Source organism: Perca fluviatilis, chromosome 7 (genome assembly GCF_010015445.1).
Source record: "Perca fluviatilis chromosome 7, GENO_Pfluv_1.0, whole genome shotgun sequence".
NCBI lineage: Eukaryota > Metazoa > Chordata > Actinopteri > Perciformes > Percidae > Perca > Perca fluviatilis.
The window spans coordinates 9,173,395-9,197,977 of record NC_053118.1 but is presented as its reverse complement, the minus strand read 5'-3'; the positions used below and the strand labels follow the sequence as shown (position 1 = coordinate 9,197,977).

The 24,583-nt window shown below is 43.4% G+C and overlaps 1 protein-coding gene across 2 annotated transcripts in view; it reads right to left on the bottom strand.

Moving 5' to 3' along the window:
- Nucleotides 1-7,888: 7,888 nt before the first annotated feature.
- Nucleotides 7,889-24,583, bottom strand: part of hace1 (HECT domain and ankyrin repeat containing E3 ubiquitin protein ligase 1) — a 42,475-nt gene continuing 25,780 nt past the window's right edge. For both annotated transcript variants that reach the window (XM_039805944.1, XM_039805945.1), the window contains 10 exons: nt 23,794-23,905; nt 23,025-23,122; nt 22,054-22,141; nt 21,706-21,855; nt 20,474-20,670; nt 19,276-19,407; nt 18,063-18,161; nt 16,551-16,621; nt 15,447-15,560; nt 7,889-8,127 (listed from right to left, as the gene is read on the bottom strand). In XM_039805944.1, coding sequence (XP_039661878.1) covers nt 8,025-8,127; nt 15,447-15,560; nt 16,551-16,621; nt 18,063-18,161; nt 19,276-19,407; nt 20,474-20,670; nt 21,706-21,855; nt 22,054-22,141; nt 23,025-23,122; nt 23,794-23,905 — 1,164 coding nt within the window. In that variant the 3' untranslated portion in view covers nt 7,889-8,024. The remainder of the gene's footprint in view (nt 8,128-15,446; nt 15,561-16,550; nt 16,622-18,062; nt 18,162-19,275; nt 19,408-20,473; nt 20,671-21,705; nt 21,856-22,053; nt 22,142-23,024; nt 23,123-23,793; nt 23,906-24,583) is intronic.

The following is a 24,583-nucleotide window of genomic DNA, read 5'->3' as shown; positions in this document are numbered from 1 at the left end:
TAACAAAAACTAGTTAAATCGTCTAAATCATCTAGACTTAATAAAAATCCAGTCAAGTTGAAACATCAGGTTGTCTTATGAGGTTACAGTCGGTCATTCATGTGATTCAATTGTTTATTCTACCGAAATTCAAGAACAAGACGTACCATTGGTAGCCTGAAAGTTCAAGTTAAATTTTTTATCACCAGACTTACATTTTCAAATCAGGAATTGACAAACTGGCTTTAACCAACCTGACTATGTTGTTATATTTCAATTCGTAAACAATAACACATTTCAAAGAGAGGAAATCTACCCATATGAATTCAGCTAGTTAAAAAAATAAATACAGTTTTAAAATATATACAGTATATGTTAGTACCAGTGAAATATATATATTTCAATGGTACTAACATTTCAATATTAAGTATTCAGTAGTGTTTTTTCAGATTAAGGTATTCGGTTGCTAATGAGATATTTTATATTAGGTTTATTTTTTGCTTACATAGGCGCTTTATTGTGAGTATTTATGTTATGCATTCCCCTGTCTGTGTATGCTTCTGTGGAGGCTCCACGCAGAGCTTTCCTCGTAGCCTACGTAAATGGCCTGAAGTTTATACTTGTGCGCTGGTGCGTTGTTATGTACGCTGAAAATGCGGCGGTGTAAATGCGCCATTAGAAAAAGCCAGGCTAGTTTCCCCTTGTTTCCAGTCTTTATGCTAAGCTAACCGTGTGTGTGTGTGTGTGTGTGGTGTGTGTGTGTGTGTGTGTGCGTGTGTGGTAGAGTGAATGAGAGAGTGAAGGTGATTAGCTTGGGAGCGAGTAGCGACTCTAGAGTCATAGTGAGAGAAACAAAGTGTCTCCCCTGTTCTTTCTGACCACGGTGGGAAATCTGGAGCAGGACAAGTTAACCCTCTCCTTGATTTCATGTTGTTTATGGAGGAGAACCCGAGAATTAGTCGGGAATGCAACGCTACCAAGCAGCGACGGCGGCGTGCGTCACCGTGACTTGTTTTTTTTTGAGAGGTCCACGTCAGGCTACGGCGTAGGTCCGTGTCTCCACGTACCTACGCACGTAGCCACGGCGCCGATTACACGCAGAACCATAAATCACGCGGTCACGTCTGTTACAAGGCGTTGATTAGGCTTGTGGTTGATGTTGTTTACCGTGGTGTTATAAATGCTGGGCTTTGTAGAAATATTTCTATAATCTAGATGTGTTACTCTCAATTCTCAGTATTAACGTTGTATTCCCTGTATAATGTATAGACTCAGGACACACAGATAGTTAGCTTAAGCTTTGATTACCTTATCGACTATGGCGTTATATATGTGTCACATTCCTGAGCAAGTAATTGTATGTTTTGAGCGCAGAGAACTATATTTTGCAAGCACATTACATTACATTTTGAACAGAAATTTACACTCGCAAAAAATAATTTAGTTTATTATGCCTATTTCGGGCACAATAAATGTAAGCTGCTGCGCTCCGGTCCTGTCTCCCTCGCTCTCAACCTCTTCTCTCTGCGCGCTCAACTCTAGACACGCTCGCTCAGATTTTCACAGCGTTACAAGTGTGCCACAAAACCAACCAATCGCAGAATCAAAAGGTCAATTCTGATTGGCTGTTCGTCTCCAATTAGATTGCAATATCAGGAAACAAAAATCTAGGAGGAACCGTCTTTTTCAGTCAACGCTTGTTGGTACGGCAAATACCGTCTACAGTGGAGCTGTTCGACTAATGTTACTGGATTAAAACACATTTCGGTCAGTATTTTGTATTATTGACATAGCTATATCACAGAAATGTCTTAATATTTGTGTGTACTATAATGCCGTTGTTTTGTTTGACTCATATCTCCTTATGTTTGACTCATCCTTCACAAGCAATCTAGCTAGCTCACACACAGCAGCCGACATGTCATCTGAACAGGCCTCGCAGCACTGTAACTAGCTAGCTAAGTTAGGTCTCGCATGCGAGACTGAACAGCAGTAGGCCTGTCACACTATAGCCACATGTAAGTAGTTTTTAATACTTTGGTTACATTACCGTATTTTATTAACCTGAATTATGTTGCTATATTAGCTTGCGAATGAGCTATCCGTTGCTAATGCTAATTTATCTCAAAAAGCAGAAACGTTAGCTAACTACTGCCAAGATATGATTTCAGCGAGACCAGAGAGGTGTTATAAGACTCGGTCAAGTGTTGTCATCTGTCTTAAAATGAAATCATATCTTGGCAGTAACGTCTTTAGCTACTGCTTTTGACATAAATAAGCTAGCTAGCACGTTAGCAACGGATAGCTACTTTGCAAGTCAATTGAACCAACCTTACAGAATTAAGGTTAATAAAACACCACATCGATGTAACCAGTATTACAAACTTCTTTTAAGTGGCTGTATTCTGACATTTTAGGTTTGTTCAGATGAATATGTTTGATGCATAGACTGTATCCATGCTGGGCTAGCTAATGTTAGATTTCTTGTGAAGGATGATGTTAGTCACACACGGAGATATGTAATTCAAAAAACGGTGTTGTGATTAACACAACTATTAAGGCATGTCTGTAATATACCGGTCGGTCAATAATATAAAATACTGTGGATCAGTGCTTTCCAACCCTTCTGGTCTGAGGTTCCCCCACATCCCTGTCATATTAACTCACATACCCACCCCGTCAATTCCCAATGTGTTCACACTATCCTATTAAAGTGAATATTCTTACATTTTCATGCAATTGAACTATAGACATTTAGGTTGGTTTGGTCAGAAATTCTACTAGCTTGGCCTTTTACTTGAAGTGTGGTTAATGTTTCGAAAGTCATACATAACTTTTAACTAATCATTTAAACTGTTAGCTAAGTCAGTAGGCCACTTTTAGCTTTTTATTTCTACCATTGATTACTTCGCTATATGTACGATACAACTTTATTGTCAGCCAAAGCCATATGTTTAAACATGTGTTGAGCTGTTTCAGCTGATATATTGTTTTAAATCAATCATAATTAAATTATTTTGATTAGTTAAGCTGCTCCACAATCTTTCCAAGTACCCACTAGCTACAGCAGAAATACCCCTTGCTGGGGAATCACTGCAGGTGTGTTTCCCTGTAGATATGTCTTTCCTGCTACTTGCGATCTAATTGGAGGTGAACAGCCAATCAGAATTGACCTTTTGATTCTGCGATTGGTTGGTTTTGTGGCACACTTGTAACGCTGTGAAAATCTGAGCGAGCGTGTCTAAAGTTGAGCGCGCAGAGAGAAGAGGTTGAGAGCGAGGGAGACAGGACCGGAGCGCAGCAGCTTTTACCTGCGAGCAGAGAAAGACATGCAAATACATTTATTGTGTATTTATTGTGTATTTTTTGCGAGTGTTAATTTCTGTTCAAAATGTAATGTAATGTGCTTGCAAAATATAGTTCTCTGCGCTCAAAACATACAATTACTCGCTCAGGAATGTGACACATATATAACGCCATAATCGACCAGGAATGTGTTTTTCTGTGCCAGACGGTGAAGTGGAACGGGAGGGGGGGTAGCTCTCGGGTCAGTGTGTGTGTGTGAGAGCTGGAACATCTGCCCGGAGACAGGAGGGAGAGAGGAGGGGGACGCCTTCAAGCAAGAGAATAATAATCGATTAGGGAGATGGTCAGACGGTGTTCATAAACTGACGTAGACTCTGCGGACTTAAACTCTGTGTACTTTGTCTGCGGTAAGGGAAACTTAGTGTCATTCTTGTGAACCCACAATTGTGTTTTGTAAACTTAAATGCTGGACTTCAGTAAACTTTGCTTAACTGAACTCTTCGTCTCAGATTGATCCTTGTGTTCTGGTAAACTTAAGTGTGATGTAAGAAGGCGCGGGAATTAATATATTGGAGTCAGATTTGACAGGCCTTAGGGCCTTGTTTTAGACATACTGTAATTCCCTACTAGCCTAGAAATCTAGACGCACCCTATCAGCAGCAAATGTAATTTGCAGCCAGGGTCAGCCAAACAGCTTAATATAATGACGGCAGAGTTACGACGGTTCTGCGTGAATTCCCTGCTACTTGAAAGCAAAGAAGATGGCTGCTGCTGCTGGCGAACAGCGGTCTTTGGAATCGGCTTTGGCCGTGACTCTGGAAGACTTGAGTTAAGCTTTTCTTTGAGAAAAGAACAAAGAACGGCACTGAGGTCATTCTTTAAACAAGGAAGATGTGTTCAGAGTTTTGACAACCGTTTATCCCGCCCCTCGGATTGAGCCCTGCCAATGGTGAGTTCCCACACCCAAAATCTTGATGTGGGTCTGGCTTGTCAGGCTAATTCCCTACAGCTTCCAAAAGCTATACTGCTCCAATACTAGAACATGGTGAGGAGCGAGGCAGCATGCTGCAGCAGATGTTGGACTCACTGAATGCTGGTTAGGGGTTGTTTAGCACCAGTAGACCTGCTGCTCTAAACTGGTGACCCAACACAGCACTCCCGCTGTGGCCACATCTGTTTATCCAGGCAGGCACACAGCTTCATGTGCGCACACACACACACACACAAGCTCCTTCTACCTTCTCCTGTCAATACCTCCTTTTTTTTTTCCTTCTATCCCCGCACAAACATGAGACATGTTGCAGCTCGCTGGAAACACTACCAAATCACCTGGATTGTCAAAGACAAGTTTTATTGGATAAAATCTCAAACCACAACATATATGTATGGTAAAATACATCATTTGATACTGAAGACTTTACAGAAAATATCTATAAAGGCTCCATTTTCAATAAACATTAACAGCAGTTTACAAAAGCATTTCAGGCGAGGCCTTCAAAACAATACTGATTGATAATATGAAATATTAAATCAACATGTACACTCCCTCTCACAAATGGAAAGAAGAAAAGATTCATAGCGTGATCCCTTTCTCTCTCAGAATAAAAAAAACACACGTTCAGCATGTCTGTGTATAGGCAAAAATACAAATTAAAGAAAGGTTATAAAAATGATTTCAGCTTTTATTTCTTGGCACTGCGAGCCAAACATTTATCATGTAGATATATTGAATCGTTCCCCCCCGTGAAAGTCCACTAAACAGGGACGAATACAAACAGAAAGATTGCTATTCACTATTGAGCGCAAATACAGATGACAGCAAAACGCTCACTTCCAAAATGAGACAAAGAATTTCACCTAGCACACGTGCATTTTATGCCACAGGTTGGAGTGTTCATGCAGGTATGGAGACAAATGGAAAACACCTGAGCCATACGGTACGTCCAATACCTACGTCAATGTCTTTAACTTACAAACAAATGTCCCATCACAGTCCACTCTTAGATACATTAAACTCCAAATGACATTAAAAGACATTTTTGAAAATAAATCAATAAATATTTATCCCTGGCGATCATTTTAATGTGTATCTTTTGTGGTAAAAATGTAATTTTACTTTTTTTTCCTGCAACAATAGAACCCACTACATTGCTATTTGCCAGTGGGCATTATTTTGTATTGTTTTTTTTACTTTATTTAATTTTCTTACAATGTCTACTACAACTCACTCAACACATGAAGGTCTAAATGCTTTTGTCAACCCTTCACCACACACAGGACGAACATTCTGGTGGGTAGTAGCCAAATAGAAATATTAATAATGAGCATAATCATTATTTGCAGATTTACATACAAAAGTATGCAAACACTCCCGTCTACATAATTGGATGTACTATTGGTTTCTTCTCGTTATGGCCCCCTTTGATCCAATGACTTTACATCTTAATACAATGATACACAGCAGTATTCTTCCCAACTTTGTGTCAACAGTCTGTGTTCAGCCCTTTTCCTGGTTCAACATGCACGGAGCCAGCTCCATAAAGAAATGGGTTTGTGTTGAAGAACTTGACCGGCCTGGACAGAACCCTGACCTCCATCCCACCCACCAAAACCTTTGGGATGAACTGGAATGCCGACTAATAGCTGGAACACACCGGGCACCTAAAGGCGCTTACACACCAACCAGACAGCCAACAGTCGGCAGAAAAGCCAGTCGGACTTATCAGTCTCCCCGAGTTGGTCCGAAAAGTGCCTCAGAACATACCGAAGAGACGAGACGTAATACGTCTCCATAACAGCAGGCGGCGTTAATCTGTTTTGTTGCCCAAAAAATGAAAACCTGTCGCGTAGCGTAGATACGTGCCTGATCCCGCGCCCGGCCATTCACACCGGACCCTTATTTCTACGCGCCGGTCATAAAGCGATGTTTCTCCTCTCGGCTCTCTCTCTCTCTGATCGAAAGAGACAGGCTGACTGGAGAAAACTGTAGTAATTTTAGCCTGTGTGTGTGTGTGTGTGTGTGTGTGTGTGTGTCTCTCTCTGTCCGTCCGTCCGACCAGTCTCTATCTCCGTGTGCCTGATCGCGTGTCTCGCTGTGAGAAGTCAAGACAGCCAAAACCCCACCATAAACCTAGCTGTTTTATTTTGAAATGCGTTTTATTTTTGTAAAGGATGCGGCTGCACTGTGGTCTTCCTGTATGCGATTACCCGCCTGGCTTGACACATAGGCTCTTGTTTTGCTTGTTGGAAGAAAATATGATATATTGTATCATGTGGACGCGCCGACAGTGATGTTGTCATTACTTAGAATTCCTCATGGGGGAGGCAGAAACTACGCACTATAGCTTTAAGCAGAACACTGAACGCAGCAGAAATGCGGAACTGAGTACACTTTAGGATCAGTTTGTTTATCGCAAGTAATATCGTCATCGCATATTTTCCTCATACCGCGCAGCCCTACACCGACTGCACGGCTGCAGACTGCAGACCTTATCGCCCAACTTCGGTGTTGGACCTCACGGGTGCTCTTGTGGCTGAATGGGAGCAAATCCCTGCCGCCTGAAACCAGATAGGGGGAAGCTGTTATAGCAGCACATTAAGGCTGTCGACACACTACTGGCCACGTAGTGCATGGATTTTTACGCTCATTTCTGAAGTTTGGCTTATTTTGTTAAACAAAATGCGTGTTTGGTTTCTTCACAGTGCAACAAGGTATCAAAACAAATCAGCAATCATATTGGCACCATGGCATCTCCAACTTCTGATAATACCCAGCCCTGACGGTAGGTCAGCCAAGTTTTTGGTAGCGGAGAAGAGCTACTAGACCAAAATACGAGGACTGTTAAATCTTTAGTGCGTAGCTCTTTGATATTATTGAACGTCCGTTACATTCAAGCCATCGCCAAATGAGTTGCTACAAAGGTAATTAAATCAGCTCCACACAACTCTCTCTGGATTTCTCAGTATGTTCGTCCGGTGACTTTCCCGCGCAGAAGCTCGAGTGAAGATAATGACCTCTTCTGAAGAGCCCATCATGTTTTTTTAATCCTCCGTGTCCTCCTTGGCTACTAGAAACTGCGTGTGCGAGTGCGTGATCACGGAAGGCTTGTATCACGTGGACGCGCCGACAGTTTTATCGTCATTACTTAGAATTCCTCTTGGGGGGAGACAGAAACTACGCACTCTGGCTTTAAAACAGGGAGATAGACAAAACATTTAATAAATAAATAATAGTCTTTGAATCTGAAAATGTACATTTGTTCTATTATACCAGTTTTCTGTAAAGGAATCTGCGCTGTGAAGTTGGTCTTAAATATGGTCTTAAACAACATCCATATTTGGCATTCAGTAAGCATGCATCAATAGGTTGTATTGTGATTATTATGATACTGTTTTACGTAGAGAATTCATGGTATAAATGCTGTTTGTTTTCTTTCTTCTTAAATAAATGCATGAAAATAGTCAAATTTAGAATATATTAAATTATTTGCATAAATTACCAGATACCAGCATCAATCAAAAAAATAGAAGTTCTGGCACAGGGAGAGAACCAGAAACTGTGGTCTGTTGTGCCTCGCCAGCAGCTCGTTAATAAGACTCTGGATTTCCTTCTCTTTTTATTTATTTTTTGTCCAGCAAAAGCAGCGCCTGACTACAAGAAAAAGAGTGTCTGAGGAGGAGGAGGAGGGAGTGTTGCAGGAGTCTGCAGAACCTCACAGCAGCAGGAAGTGATAGGACGTTCACGCCATGGTGTAACCGTAGCTCCCACAATGCAGCGCGACCAGCAGCCGGTCTCTCAGGACCTCCTGGCTCGGGTATTCTGGGAGTTTTAGCATGTTGATACTGTGGAGAGGAGAAAAAGGGGGGGGGGAGGGTCATGAGATTCATATCGTGAAATGTATTTCGGATTTTGGACGTCTACATATTCTGTATGCCCTTTGGTTGTGGTTTTAATATAAGCCATTACAAGTTTCTACCACACCCTCGCATGGATTTTCGCCCCGCATCGCCCTGCAACGCCCTACTACACCCTGCAACGCCCCTACCTTAACGCTTACTACACCCCTGAACGCCTCTACGCAGACGCCCTGCTACCCTACTACACCCTGCAACGCCCTCCTACGCCCCGCAACGCCCTGCTACACCCTGCAACACCCTTCTATGCCCCGCATCGCCCTGCTACACCCTACTACACCCTGGAACGCCCTTCTACGCCCCGCATCGCCCTGCTACACCCTACTACACCCTGCAACGCCCTCCCTAGCCCATGCGCCCGCCTACTACACCCACCAAACGCGCTTCGCCCGCGTACGCCGCTACACCCTACTACACCCGCCACGCGCCTCCTACGCCCGTGTACCAAACACCCTTCTATGCCCCCCGTCGCCCTGCTACACCCTACTACACCGCCCTTTCCTACGCATCGCGCCGCTCGCCAGCCCTGCAACGCCTTCGCCATGGCCCTTCGTAACGCCCTGTCACGCCCTTCTATGCCCGCGTAAGCCCTACTACACCCTGCATCACCCTACTACACCTGAAGCCCTTCTCACGCCATGACGCCCTTCCGCGTCGCCTTCTACGATCGCCTTCTACGTCGTATTCTCGCCACCGCTCCACCCTTCGACCCGCCCTTCGTAAACCTTCTATATATGCGCCGTCCCTTCTCGATCGCCCTGCGCCCCTACTACACCCATGCGCCCCTGCTACATCCTACTACACCCTGCAACGTATATCTGTATAGCCCTACTACACCCCAACCCCCTATGCCCTGCTACACCCCCTCCTAAGCTACACCCCTACACCCCCCCCTGCTACGCCAATGCCATTCTACACCCTAATTTACACCCCAGCGCACTACACCCCACATTGCCCTACACCCCACCCATAACGCCCTTCTACGCCATTCGACTTGCAATGCCCCGCCCTACTGCATCCCCCAATGCCCTACTGCATCCCCCAACGCCTTACTACACCCTGAACTGCTACTGAACTATTATTTCTAGTCATAGTTCCAGTATCTTTATTGTTACTATAACCGCCACTGTTCATCATCACAATCAGAATACTTTATTGATCCCCTCAGGGAAATTATTTTCATTCCAGTTTCATTTCAACTGCTATTATTATTATTATTATTATTATGAATCATATTTCTCTCTATCTGCATATCTGTATATCAGTGTTTGCGTCCAAACCGGCAGCGACAAATGCCGCCCCCCAAGAGCCTGGGTCTGTCCGAGGTTTCTCCCTAAAAGGAAGATTTCCCTCGCCACTGTTGCACCAAACGCTCGCTCGTGGGAAATTGTTGGGTCTTTGTAAATGATAGAGTGTGGTCTAGACCTGGGGCCTCATTTATAAAACCTGTTACGCAAGAAAAAGTTGCGTGAAGCAGGGTGAAATTTTTCGTCGCAACATTCCTCGCAATAGTCGGGATTTATAAAGAATTTCCATGCGTAAAAATTTTCCCAGTTTTCCGCAAACTTTTGACCACACGTGTGATCGTGCGTAATGCTCCCAAGGTTTTATTGACTGCGTTTTAGTGAACTCCGATGGTATGCCCGTTTTCCGAACCTAACCCAGTTTTTGTTTTCCTGAACCCAACAATCCTGTTCTTGCTAAACCGACCCAGAGCCGGTCGGCCCGGCGAGGGGCTGCAGCAACGGGGGAGGCAAGGGGCTCCTCCCACCGTGCAGCGGAGGAAATGCGGCTTTTCCTCCGCTGCTCTCCTGCCTCGCCCGGGAATGCGTTGTTTGTTTGATGTGTATCTGTGTGTGTGTATCTGTGTGTGTTTGTGTGTGTGTGTGTGTGTGTGTGTGTGTGTGTGTGTGTGTGTGTGTGTGTGTGTGTGTGCCTGTGTGTCTGTGCGTCTTTATGTGGTCGGTGTCTGATTGTAGGTGTCTGTTTGTGGGAATGTTGTCTTTCTGCACCTGCTATTCCCAAACAGTTATCATACAAGTTACCAAATTGTTACATTTCAAGCACTTTCACCTGTTTTGCACCAATAATGATCCAAAATCTTGTTTCTATTTTTACCTTTTTAATAACTGAATTTCCTTTCTCACAAAAACGAAAATGATCATATGATCATAAATGTGATCTCACAGGGGTAAATGGCAAATATGAACAATAAATTATGTATATCATTGGTAATTGAGCTAAATCTGTTAAGTATTAAGGCTGCGTAACAACAATATGAACACTAGGGTTACGGTTTCCAAACAGGATTTTGTTTCGCTGTTCTACCTCTGTTAGGAGCACATCGATCTCACAATCACTGAATCGTGTTTTTTCCCCATTTTCCCGTTTCGTGATTGGTGATCAAGGGCTCCTTTCAAGTCTGGAATATTCATTGATTGATTAACATGGACCTTATTAGGACAAATATGGGACGACCTTGGGAGGAGCGTGAGGCTCGTGCAGGACCGCATAAGGTAACGCACGTCCGTATTTATAACGAGAAGAGTGCGTACCGGTGTGCGCCGCAAGGTGTTATAAATCAGAATATTGTTTTGCGTACGAAAATTCTGACTTTTTTGCGCACGAAATCTTTCAGAATAGAATCTACGCACAGTTTTATAAATGAGGCCCCTGCTCTATCTGTAAAGTGTCCTGACATAACTCTCGTTATGATTTGATACTATAAATAAAATTTAATTGAAACAAATAAACTACAGCAACTATCTAGCTGGTGGAGGAGTTCTGAAGTCTCACACTTATCAAAAAGAAAGACCTGCAGCAATATGAACTATCTGTTGCACGCTCAAGCATGCAGACACCTCTCCCTGTTTTCATCAGTGTGTGAGGACACCACTAGTCGCCCAGTGCCAGCAACACTGAAGAGACACACTGCCCTCTAGTGCTTAGTCATATTTGTCAAATGTCCCTCAGTTACGGCTTGTAGAGGGACTTGTACTGGGTCTGTATGTCTGTTTCTTCATTCCTTAATCTTTAAGATTGTTGAGGGCAGAAAGAAATAGATCATAACAATGCTTAGTTTCTTCCAGTAAAGAAAAAAACCACAGCATCTTTGCCAACACAATAAGATGGGAGATGGCACTGAACCGGGGCTGTTTGACCATTGACATTTAGGGCCCTATCTTGCACTCAGCGCAATTGCCTTTGTACACCGACGCATGTATCATTTCTATTTAGCACCCCGCGCACTGCGGACTTTTCCCTCCACAGACGCACGTCGGTAAATTAGGGAATGTATTTGTGCTCCCGGGGGCGGTTCAGCGAAAAGAGGAGGCGTGTTCCGGCGCAAACGTTACGTTGTGCTATTTTGCAGTTTCAGAAAACAATTCCGCCACTGACCAGGAAAAACCTGGTCTAAAGTCAGTGGCGCTAGTCTAAAGTCAGTAGCGCGTTATTCAGATGCTATTTTAGGGGCGCATGCTTGGCCATAATGTAGCATGTGCACAACGCGCATACACTTCTCTCATCTACAGCAGTTCCCATTTTTGAAAACCATACATAATTACAAAGAAAAATATTACTGAAAATGCACTTCAGGTGTTTGGATAGGTCAGGAGGCATTTTACAGTACAATCCTTAAAAAGTCGCAGCATTCTTTGTGGCTTGTTGTGTTTTACACAACATTTCCATGAATCATGGATGTGTTGATGACATAAATGAGGAAATATTAGAGGACTTAAGGAGACGTGATGTTGAACTACGGTGGGATTGGACACTCCGGCGGAATCTGGTCCGGGAGTGGCAATGCGCGATGCGCTCCTGATGGAGCGGGTGGACGGAGATAGAGTGGGGGGAGGAGGAAGGGGCACAACAGGAGCAGGTGGAGCGTTTGGAGGCCCACGCTCCATGGCTGCAGCAATCCTCTCCAGACTTGAGGAGATGCGCCCGAGAGACCGCAGCAACATCGACGGGCATTTATTACTTTGCCGCATCCCGGACAGCTCCCGCTGGCGTGCGCCAGGCAAATCCGCCGTCATAATAGCATCCCGCGATGGAACAAGTGCGCCTGCTCTTAAAGGGAATGTGAGATTACGCTCTGATTGGTTATTTTCACGTTACGCCCAAACCACACCTAGCTACTTCAGACCAACCCATTTAAGAGATCCGCCCACAAAGCTACTTGCGTTTTGCGTTTCACACTTGCGTTTCAGATCGTTAAAGTGCCCATATTATGAAAAAAACACTTTTTCTGGGATTTGGGGTGTTCTTTTGTGTCTCTGGTGCTTCCACACACATACAAACTTTGAAAAAAATCCATCCATGCTGTTTTGAGTGAGATACGGTTTCTGAATGTGTACTGCCTTCAGTCTCCTAGTAAGATGTTCAAAATCGGCTCGGACTGTGACGTCACAATCCGAAATGAGCTGGCTAACCGCAACCGTTAGCTTCGTAGCATTAGCGTTACGCATGCTAACGCTAACGCTAATGTTACCTCGTTCTCAATAGCAAAGCACTGCTACAACACACACAAGTTCACCATAATCTACAAAAGAACTACTTACATGTGCGCCCTCATTTAGAAGTCTCCCAGCTAATCCTGCCTTGTAACTGACTGAAGTTGGAGAAACAGCCTGTCTTTTACTTCTATGGAGCTAGCTAGCTGACATGATCTACATCTGAGCTACTGAGCATGTGCGAGTGCAATCAAAGATAGTACAGAAGAAGAAGATGAAAAGAGGTCTCACTCTGTAGCTAAAACAGAAACCAGGTGAAAAGAAGATCTACAGCAGGTAGAGAGAGCTGTGCAGTACAACAAAAATATGGTGTTTTTTGAAAATTAAACCATGTAAACCTATTCTGGTACAACCTTAAAATACAATTATGAACCTGAAAATGAGTATAATATGGGTGCTTTAAAATAGGGCCCTTATTCTTAGACCAAGTCTAACTGGGAGCACTTTTGAGAACCAGTCATGACTTATTACAAAGGAATAAAATTAGGCTGTCAATTTTGCTGTCAATTATTTTCTTGGTCAATCGATTAGTTGTTTGGTCTATAAAATGTCAGAAAATGGTGAAAAATGTCAATCGGCTTTTCTAATGCTCAAGATGACGTCCTACAAAGTGTCGTTTGGTCCAAAACTCAAAGAAATATTTTAGAGTTGCAGTTTACGGTCATAGAGCAGTGAAGAAACTAGAACATATTCACATTTAAGAAGCTGGAATCAGAGTTTTGACTATGGACTTTTGTTTAAAAAAATAATAACTCACACTGATTTTGTGGCCGACGCTATCGAAATAGTTGGTGATTAATTTAATAGTTGACAACTAATCGATTTATCTTTGCAGCTCTACATAAAATAGCAGGGTTTCCCCCAGAAAGGTTGTGGGCAGCCCGGGGGCGAGTGAAGCAGGACCACAGACTGACAGCAGCATTCATGTTTTCTCATTCTTAGTTTCTGTGGTAACGGTATCATCGAAGGAATCACAAAATTGAGAATTTAAATAAGGTAAACACAGATTCCATAAGTCAGTGCTAAGCTAAAGCTAAATGGAGATTTGAAAATATGACTGTCTGAGTTTCCAACCGAGCCACCCCACTGTAACTGTAGCTGTAACTGTAGTTTTAAAAAACATCTTGAAAATACATTTTCTTTTTTAAATGTATTCCCACTGGCTTAGGCCTGTTGGGGGGAACTTAGTAACTTACTGCAGTAATACACTGGGGGGAAACCTGGATAGTGCTTGTGTAATAGTCCTCATACTGTTGTTCATAGTGAGAGAGTCAACTGTGATAGAATTCAATCCCCCCTTTGACTTTTGAAAAGTTTGATATGTGATAGGAACAGTAAACAACTAGTGCAGTAGTATGATCAAATACTGTGTATGCAGAAGAGAATCAACTGATTTAACTCAGACATTATAAGGTTGATGTCAGGCAAACAATCATAAAAAAGTTGTATATATAATATATTTATAAAAATATCTATTTGGGTTTAAATGGATCTATTTTCCTCTGGAAATGAACAACTGCTTATAAACTCAGCTAACCAATTTGAAATAAATAATACCACATTAGATGGTTATTTTCAGAAAAATACCAAGGAAATTATTATTGCGAAAAATTACCGGCAAAGACAAGTACCTGCACTCTATAAAGATATTACAACATGTAAGGTGTCTATGGGGAACCAATGGCTGACTGACGGCAGAACAGCCTCTCCAGTCTGCCACCAGAGCCAAGTGATGGTGGGCAGGAAAAGGCAAAAGGCCAACTGGACTTGTTTGAGGACAAAGACTGTAGCGAGTGATACCGGTGGCCCTAGACTGAAATAATACTGAGTCAACACACCCACGAGACCATGACAAGTCAAGGATAATAGAATAAACAGACTCACAAGTAGGGTTGGGCATCGTTTTGATTTGAACAATTCTGATTCCAATTCCTATTCTTCTTTTCGATGCCAGTTCTTATCAATTCTTTGAGGGGTGGAGTTGTAATGGGACACACGCTTATTTCACAGATAAGAGGGAGATTTGATTTGGATTCAATAGTGACTTACAGTTTTACCAGGCTTTTTCAACATAAACTAAAGCCACACGTTAGAGCGCCGTTAACTCCACGGCAGCAACACAACAAGCGCCTGGAAGTACGGCGGCCGCTATGGAGACCTAAACTCGCGCGGGTTAAATTTGGAACCGATGATCGGATTCCAAACAATTCCATTGGAATCTTAATTTTTGAAACGATTCCAAGTTGGAACTGGTTCTCGATGTCCGAGCCTACTCACATGCTACAAATGCTTGAATAAAACTACAGATGATGACGACACCGGTATCGGAAAAGCCTCCGATACTGCCTAAAATGCTGGTATCGGTATTGGAAAGTTCTCGAGTTTATGCACCGGTCCAATACCACGTAATTTAGCCCCGGAGAAAAACTACTTTAAAGTAGTTCATTTTTGTCCTTTTTTCCACTATGACTGAATGTCAAACTGGATGATAAAAGAAAGTTCTATGGCATTCATTGTTTGTGTTTGTTCATGTTTCACAAAATATTTAACCTGAGCAAGAACAAAGATAGAAATCCTATCACATCCATACAGGGATAGTAGTATACAGGTTATGGGCCAATAGGCAAGTTCATGTATCGGAATCGGTATCGGGAAGCAAACAAACAGTATTGGACTATCTCTAAATAGAACTAAGTTAATAGAAAGAGACTGACGAAGACATCGAGTCATTACCAGGTACTAGAGGTAGGCAGTAGGTTAGAGGTGTATGGCACTGCAGCAACGGTGAACTTCTGTAAACCACTGCCACCCATCAGATAGGCAAAGCCACCATGAGGAACCCTGGAACTGATAGAGAAGGAAACGTCATTACCACAGACTTTAAATGGATAGAAAGGCCATTGAACTGTTTCCCGTGGTCATTTGATTGGTACACAACAAAATGGCGACTGCTATTAGTTGTCATAGAGACAATGCGTGTCAGTGGGGCCGTAAACTGGGTCGCGGCTCGCTGGGAGGAGAGCCGCCCGACGCAGTTCGGGAGACGTCCCCGGAGTTGCAGGGAGTGAGGAGGGACAGTTAGACCCAGCGGCAGTGGGTCAGCGGACCGCTAACGTTAGACCCAGCGGCCCGCTAACGTTAGACCCAGCGGCAGTGGGTCAGCGGACCGCTAACGTTAGCCCCAGCGGCAGTGGGTCAGCGGACCGCTAACGTTAGCCCCAGCGGCAGTGGGTCAGCGGACCGCTAACGTTAGCCCCAGCGGCAGTGGGTCAGCGGACCGCTAACGTTAGCCCCAGCGGCAGTGGGTCAGCGGACCGCTAACGTTAGACCCAGCGGCAGTGGGTCAGCGGACCGCTAACGTTAGCCCCAGCGGCAGTGGGTCAGCGGACCGCTAACGTTAGCCCCAGCCCGCTGTTCAGCTCATTCTCTGTAACCGATGCAGCAAGCACGGTGGAACCAGCAAGCCAGCCAGCCGGTGTTAGTTGGCTAACGTTAGCTTGCTAACTCCACCTTAACCCCCTCGCCACATCGTTCACAGAAAACGAGCTGAATAAAGCGGTCACTCGTGGCGATAGCAATGTGCTTTGTGTGGCTGAAGCATGAAGTTAATCTGACTCATTAACGGCTGGCTCTCTGCCTCGTAACCTTACAAAACCTCAGCGCCGCGACTTATTATCGGAAGTTTATTCATTACCATGGTCTGCTCTGACCATTCTGCTACGTTGATTTGAATGAAACTGGCCTTTCTATCCATTTTATTTCTATGTTCATTACTAATTACTAGACAGTCGCACATTTGATATATCAAGACCGAGAGTTGAAACCCAGCAGACAAACCTTCCAGTGACAAACTGAAGTAGCAGAACCCGTTCCTCCTGGGTCAGGCTGTTCACCACCTCCCAGAACCACTGCAAAACAAACGCAGACAGATCAGGTGACGGCAAACAGAAGGAGGTGAGGCGGTTCCGTTTGTCCAGAAAGAAGATTGGTTGTAATGTGACATGAATAGTTCTGCCTGACCGGTGGCAGAACAGAACAGGTCCTGGTATTGAGTCAGGGGTCTGCAGGTTTCACAAAGTCAAATTTAAGACTTTTTAAGAGCTTTTTTAAGTACATTATGGATGAAATTTAAGAACTATATAGCGACATAAAAAAATAAATAAAGAAATGTCAGAGTGTGGAAAAGAATGTGGAAAACAATTCCCCGATTTCTTCATTGGCATTATAGGACTGGGGTCTAGAGTGGCTGCAGTATAAGTTGCATGCTGGTCTCATTTGTAGTCATAATACAACCAATTATAATTGGACTAGCGACTTTTTAAGGACTAACATTTAGATTTTGTAATTTTAGACTTTTTAAGACCCCGCGGAAATCCTGTGAGTATTGTTGGGGAATGTTAAACTATCTCTCCTAAACATTATGCTCATCATTCTTCAGCATTCCTCTGAGGAAATTTTGTTATTTTCAACTTTGGGCTATTTTCCCTGTAAGTGGTGAACATTTGATCACATCACAGAAGCTGAACACAGAAACTGCCGTCATGTTCGGCCGTTCTGGATTCAAAATATAAAGTGATGCATAAGTGTTCAAAGTGCTGGGCTGAAATAATGTATTCACTTCATTCCCTGAACTGGAGCTTCAATAGGCACCTTGCCAGGGTTACAGTATATCCAGCTTCTGGTGCATTTTAAAATGAAAATTTTTAAAAATGCAATGCAGCTGTGTGTATACTCATGTCATGCTAATATCACATACGGTGGTAATGATTCAACGTGTGGGCACATCTGGCTCTCAAACTAAATGCTGAGGTAAAGACTGAGCATGTTTGACCTGCTGTCAGACTCTGGGAACATACACTTTACAGGAAATTAGAAACATATAGACTAAGAGTTGTTTAGCCTTTAATATACAGGACAGCTGTAGACAGGAAAGTGTGGGGGGGTGGGGGCTCAAACCCTGAGCCGCTGCGCCGAGGACTGAGCCTCTGCATATGGGCGCCCACTCTACCAGGTGAGCTACCCAGGCGCCCAGACTAACCGTTCAAAGCTGATGACACATTGTGAGTAAGTCTGCTCACGTGTCAACCGTTCTTTATAATCTGACATTTAAAAAGAATATCATCAATGAAGAAAAAAAAATTATACTACCGCATTGCTTGGTAAATGTTGCTTTCCTCGAACTCTTTTCAAACAAATCCATGAATGGAATGAAGTAACATCCTGGCTTAAGGTTTGGCCAATCAAACTGTTAAACATCGTCGTCAGCTAGATTATTCAAGTGAAACATAACAGTCTGTTCTTTGAGGATTTAATCCACGTCAGGCTCGCAGAAAAACCAAACAAGCCCACCTGGACGACTGGCTCCTGAGGGTCGTAGCCACTGGTGTACTCTGTGTTCCTGTACCAATCCTGCACATCGATCTCTGGCATCCCTGACAGCAGGAGCTCCTGCACGCACGCACAAACATGCACACGCACATGCACACAAAAAAGAATCACTAATTTCCTGTAACAGCTGGACAGTGTGGTTTTTAGCAAGCAATACTTAAACAAGAGGAGATAAAAATGTTCAGCTACGGATTCATCCACATTTGGTGCTCTAGTGAGTATATGAGGCTGCAGGACATTGTGTGCATGTGTGTGAATCCGAGCCAAAAAACACTAAAGTAAGTGTGTGTGTGTGTGTGTGTGTGTTCATTGTAATGATGGAACACGTCACCCAGTGCAAGAGTGTGGCTCACTGATGTCTTTTTAATAGTCTTCGGAGAACAATGAAGCTCCATGGCACGGAGGAATACGATATGTCAGGCTTTGGATACACACGCAGTTCTTGTTAGTAGGATACAGTGATTGTTGGTTTGACTCTACACTTTTTTTTGTTTTGGTCAATAAGAAAAATATGGAATATTGCTCTTCTTATCCTTTAAACTCCAGGTACACGTACACTGATGGAATCGGCAGCGAGAGTAAAACAGACACAAAAAAGGCCGCTCAGTTGCCAGTTGCCTTGCGATGACAGCATGGCCGAGGCATGTCCAACAAATCCAAGGTGGGATAATCCTCATCCTCATGCTACACTATTGATCGTTGCACAAGTGAGGACATGAAATCTGCCGACACACACAAGAAAGAAATGGGAGTTGGGAGAAGAGGGTTGGGCTTCAAGGTCACCGTAGCAAACCCCCCCCCCACCCGCTACAACCCCGCCACATCCAGACATGGCTAATCAATCCCTGCATCAGAGCCGAGCGGGCGGGCAGGCGGAGGGAAACAAGGAGAATGCCAACAATAAAAGACGATGGATGAGAGGAAGAGGAAAAGCAGGAAATATATATATATATACTGTAGATATAATATATATGTTTTGCACTTTCTGCACTCAACCCATTCAGACACCTTTTTCTTATGCAAAAGAGCTATTTTGTGTATATTTGTTTCAATATGTCTGTTTGTTCATGTATGCACCAACCGCCAAGGCAAATTCCACGTAAGTGTAAGCTCTTGTGGCATTAAATCTTTTCTGGTTCTGAGAGGACAGGGAGGTTGGAGGAGAATGACTAACCAATTCGTATTCGTCGAAAAGCTGGATGAGCGAGGGGGGGATGAAGGTGTGGAATCCTTGCAGGAAGGCATTTATCTGAGGCTGGATGGCTCGCGTCATCCTCAGCTCCGTCACCAGCTGGACGTACTCGGCCTGAGAGAGGACACGGACACACAAAGACACACGGACACGGACACACACAGACACAGACACACACACACACACACACACACAGATCAAAGTCCCCAAGAAATACTGATGGACCAGAGAAAGAGACATAGCTCATGCATAGTTATTATTTCGGCTCCTGTTCTCTGCTTTGCGAGACAGTGCCATCTGCAGGAACACTGCGGTACTGCACTCTCTAATTGGGACTCTTCCTCCCAATTAGCTGGAGGAGAGAGATCAATTGCTCATAAGAGACCAACAATGGATGAATATACTAGAGGGGAACTTCAGCCGGTCATTCATTTTTGGTCTGACTTGATTCTGACATAGACAACAGGGTGTACGTGTGAGACACCTGTCCAAATATTCAAACCAAAAAGAAAAAGCAGAAAGCACCCGTCTTTAAAAGCTCTAAGATATTCTGAGTAGGTCACATCATCTTGTAAGCGGTTTCAAATCTTGGCCGCCACACATTTAAATCAAAACCACCCAGATCCATAAAACGTGACTGATTTTTTTTATACCTCTCATGTCAGGTAAACATGAAGTTGGATCTAGAAGCCAGTTAGTATAGCTTAGCATAAAGACATAAATTCGTTAAAACAAAAGGTTTAATGGGAGATTGCCAGGAAACCAGTGGATACATGTGACCATGTACCATCTTATTGTGTACGATCTGTGATCTCATAGATGCATCGAAAGGCCATGGTAATAAATATTACAGCCATAGTTCATTTTATCAACCACATCCCTTCTTACAGCTCACGTTAAATGATAATAAACAATCACAATCACGCAAAGAAATTAAAGGAAATATTAAGAGTAAAGTCTGAAACATGTAAATAAAATGAATAATAAACAACTTACGACCCCTTCTGGGGTACCCAAGCCCAAGGAGGAGAAACACTGTGGACATTTTTATGAAGAAGTTATTCGAAAAATACGTAAAATAAAGCAGAACCACCTATCACTGAACTCTGCCCTTTGACCAAACAAACATGTTCTTGCGTTATGTTGACATTAATGCCTCTGGCTGGTTGCAGCAACTGACCTTGTTGTCCTGGGTGACCAGGATGCTGGTCCCTCCGGGTTTGAGCGGCATTTCCTCCATCGCCCCGAACACGTCCGTCTCTACGGAGAAGGTGAGCTCCAGACCCAGATCGCTAATGTCGTTGTCCAGGATCCACTGCAGGTTCTTGGCATACTCTGGATCGATGGACGACACGTCCTGGTAGTTCACTGGGATACCTGGGAAACGCACACTTTTCAATTCACAAGTTGTATTGTCATATGCACAGTAAGGTAACATGTTTCCCTGTGCAATGGGATTCTTCCTTTGCTGTCCACAGAATGCCAAAGACTCACACATTAGATATAGTACGGAAAGTATAGGAACTTTTTATTTATTTATTTTTTTAACTTAGTAATTAACACAAATGTTAACTTTGATAATCACTAGGGCTCCACTCCCAGATTTTCTTAATGTTCCAAGTGTATGGTACTAGCCTAGAAATCTAGACGCACCCTATCAGCAGCAAATGTCAGTCTAGCAACTCTCCGTTGGCTTGGAACTGGAAAAAACAAATTCTGGTCAGGCCAATCACATCGTGTATAGAGTCGGTGGGCGGGCTTAACATAAGGATGGCAGAGTTGCGACGGTTCCGTGTGAATTCCCTGCTACTTGAAAACAAAGAAGAGGTCTTTCGAATCGGCTTTGGCCGCGACCCTGGAAGACTTGGAGTTAAGCACTGAAGTCATTCTTAAAAAAGGAAGATGTGTTCGGAGATTTGCCGACCGGATACGGCAAAAGTTTAATCTATCATCTAGCGTTGCTCTGGTTGGCTATGAGTGCTGAGGGAATTTGAAAGACTGAAAGTTTATCTCGCCCCTCAGATTGAGCCCTGCTAATGGTGAGTTCCCAGACCCAACATACTAGCTTGTCAGGCTAGTATGGCACTATACAATTCTGCAATATCTAAAACATTTAACATTACAATAATGCTAATACGGTTATGACTAGTAACGTACTTTTCTGGAATCTGATCAAAACATGAGTCATGTCAGGGTACCATCAGGTCAACAATAATGTATAAACAATAAAAATGATCAAGTTATCCAACACTAAACGCTTGAAACCCTAGACATGCAATCAGCAGTGTGCGCATGATGCATGGGTGTTCCAGTTTGACTTCTTTTTAGCTAATTAACCCATATGATTATTATATATTATTAATCGACACACTAATCTGACTCTTATCTGCACAGATGCTTGTGTTCTTTTACCCAGAATATGTTTGTAGAAGGAGCGGGTGAAATAGATGTTGACCAGCTGTCGGTGGTACAGAGCCAGACCCAGGATCTGACCTGCGAACTGGAAGTAGTTGAGATGGTCCGGGTTCACCGAGGAGTTACTGTTTGGCTGAAAAGTGGTACCTGTAGATCACACACACACACACACACACACACACACACACACACACACACACACACACACACACACACACACACACACACACACACACACACACACACACACACACACACACACACACAAACACACGCCGTCATTCTACATGATAAGGTTCTGCTTGTCACACTGAATGTTATCACAGTAAGGGAAGGGTCACGTACCATCAGCTGACTGAGTGAACAGAGCGTAGTCTGGGTTGATGATCTCATTGGACAGGATGTCAAACCACTCCCGAACCACCCCCTGGCCCTGTAAAAACACAGACAAATGCATCACAACTCACAGCTGTGGATTCAATAAGACTGGAGTAGGGCTGGGCAGTGTATCAATATTATATCGACATTGATATATGAGGCTAGATATTGTTAGGAATATTTACTAGTACTGTAGCGAACAATCATCTTAAAAGAATGGCTGTTCTTGGGCAAAATCACACACACATAGTGATATATATATATATATATATATATATACACACACACACACACACACACACACACACACACACACACACACACAAAGCACTGACATTTGAGGATGAGGGGGCAGTTAGACTGGTTGAAATAGTTTGAATACCTCTTAAAGTAACCTGACCCCGTCCTTGTAAACGAGTGAACAATACCCAGGGGGGGAAGGGAGATTGGGAAATCTCTTTCCAGGGTGTTGTCCTCTACCGTTGGATGGATCGAGTGGATTAAATGAGAGAAGTTGTGTGTCTTCTGTCCTAAGTGACCAAACTGGACCGCGTCAATATCGTCTTAAATGTTGGATATAAGTGTTGTCTTTTCCTGGTTTTAAAGGCTGCATTAAAGTAAAGTGATGCCATTTTATGAACTTAGCAGGCTTGCTAGCTGTTTCATTATTTGCCTTTAACCACTAATTTAGAAAAAAAAAATCTCATTGTGTGAATATTTTGTAAAAAAGTACCAATAGTCCACCCTACAATATCGCCGCAATATCGCCATCGATGTATTTGGTCAAGAATATCGTGATATTGGATTTTGTTTTTTCTCCCTATCACCCAGCTCTAAACAGCAGTACTGCTGATCAGCTGACAGCTGAAACAGGCCAACAGAAAAAGGAGTTGGATTACTCAGAACTCATGCAGTGCCACATGAATTGAGAAACCCACCATCCCCTCCTCGCCATGGAAGCGAACAGCGATGCCCTGTTTGAGTTTCTCATTGGTGGATTTGGAAACCATTTCGCAGCTACTCCTGAATATGGAATCTGTTAGTGAGAAACAAAAAAAACAAAAAAAACAAAAAAAACATCGGTACACTGACAACAAAACATTCAGGAGAAAAAGATGTGGAGAACAGATTGAAAATATGTCGGTCAGGGTTGGAGCTACATGCTTTCTGTTCTTTCTTTTATAGACTGGACAAACTCCAATTAGAAGCTGGCAATTTATTGCTTATTGGCATTAATTCACAACCTGTAGACATTATCACACACAATTTTGCACCAAGCAGCATCTATACTGTGTACAGTCACAAGTAGGAAGTAGTAGGAACAGCAGACAAACTAGTTCTTAAAGTTAAAAAATAAATCTGAAATAAATGAATGTTGAATATTAATGATGAATGATCTCATCTATCCTAAGGTGATGTGTCTTAGTTACAATCCACTACACATTAATTATATCAAAAGCTATTTTTGCTACTATTTATGGTTTGGCATCCTTTCAGCAATAGCCCTTAAATGTCTTTTCATTCTGTAATTGCCTTTCTATTCACTACTCTTCATTGTTCGTGGCGGAGTCCGCCTTCCCTGTGTGTTATTCAAATGGTGTACCCACACATATTGTTTTCACAGGAAATGATGCACACATGAAATAAGGTAATGGTTGTGATGCAGAAGACTCCCCTCTGTTTGTGTATGAAGAGGACCTTTTGTACCTCTGTGGATGAGCAGGATGTCGTTCTCGTTGACCGGACGATGAACCATGTCTGAGTCTGGCTGGCCGGCCAGCAGATGCTCATAGAACCACTCGCAGCGATCTTTGAAGGGCTGAGGGAGGAAACAAGACTTCATCCCACACTGCGCGGCACTTTCCTGAACTAATTACCACTTCGCTGTGTTTTCAACTCTCAGACTGTGGATTTTTCAGTCTCAACCGACGGCTCGGAAAGCCTTCAGTGCTGAAAAACTCGTCTGTAATACAGAGATGAGGCTCGGGGTCTATTTGCATAATATATGCCTTTGTTCTCTAAGCGTTGGAGGTAGAGTGAAGGATGAGCATGGAAGAGAGGGGAAAAAAAGGCTTTTCCCACTGGGGCTGCGGGGCTTACAGAGAGAGGAATCAGGAGATGAAATCAAATTCACCAGGTTAAAGTCTGTAATTAAAACAAGGGCCTACTCCCAGGCGAGCCATAATCCATGGGTAACGAGGCTCGAACGCTGCTGCTCAAATATGAATACTGACGAGTGAGGGAACAGCACACAACACAGAGCGGCGCTTAAAATTTATGAAGCCATATAAACGGAACTTAAGACAAGTGTTATCGCCATGGTTGTAACGCTGTTAAATGATCCTGAAGTGAAGACAGGGGACTTTCAAAGTCACTTTCCATAAAGTCCCTGAAGACACAAACAAAGACACCGGGCCCTATCTTTCACCGGGCGCAGCGCAAAGCCCGACGCAAGTGTCTTTGCTAGTTTAAGACCGACGCAGTTGTCAATTTCCCG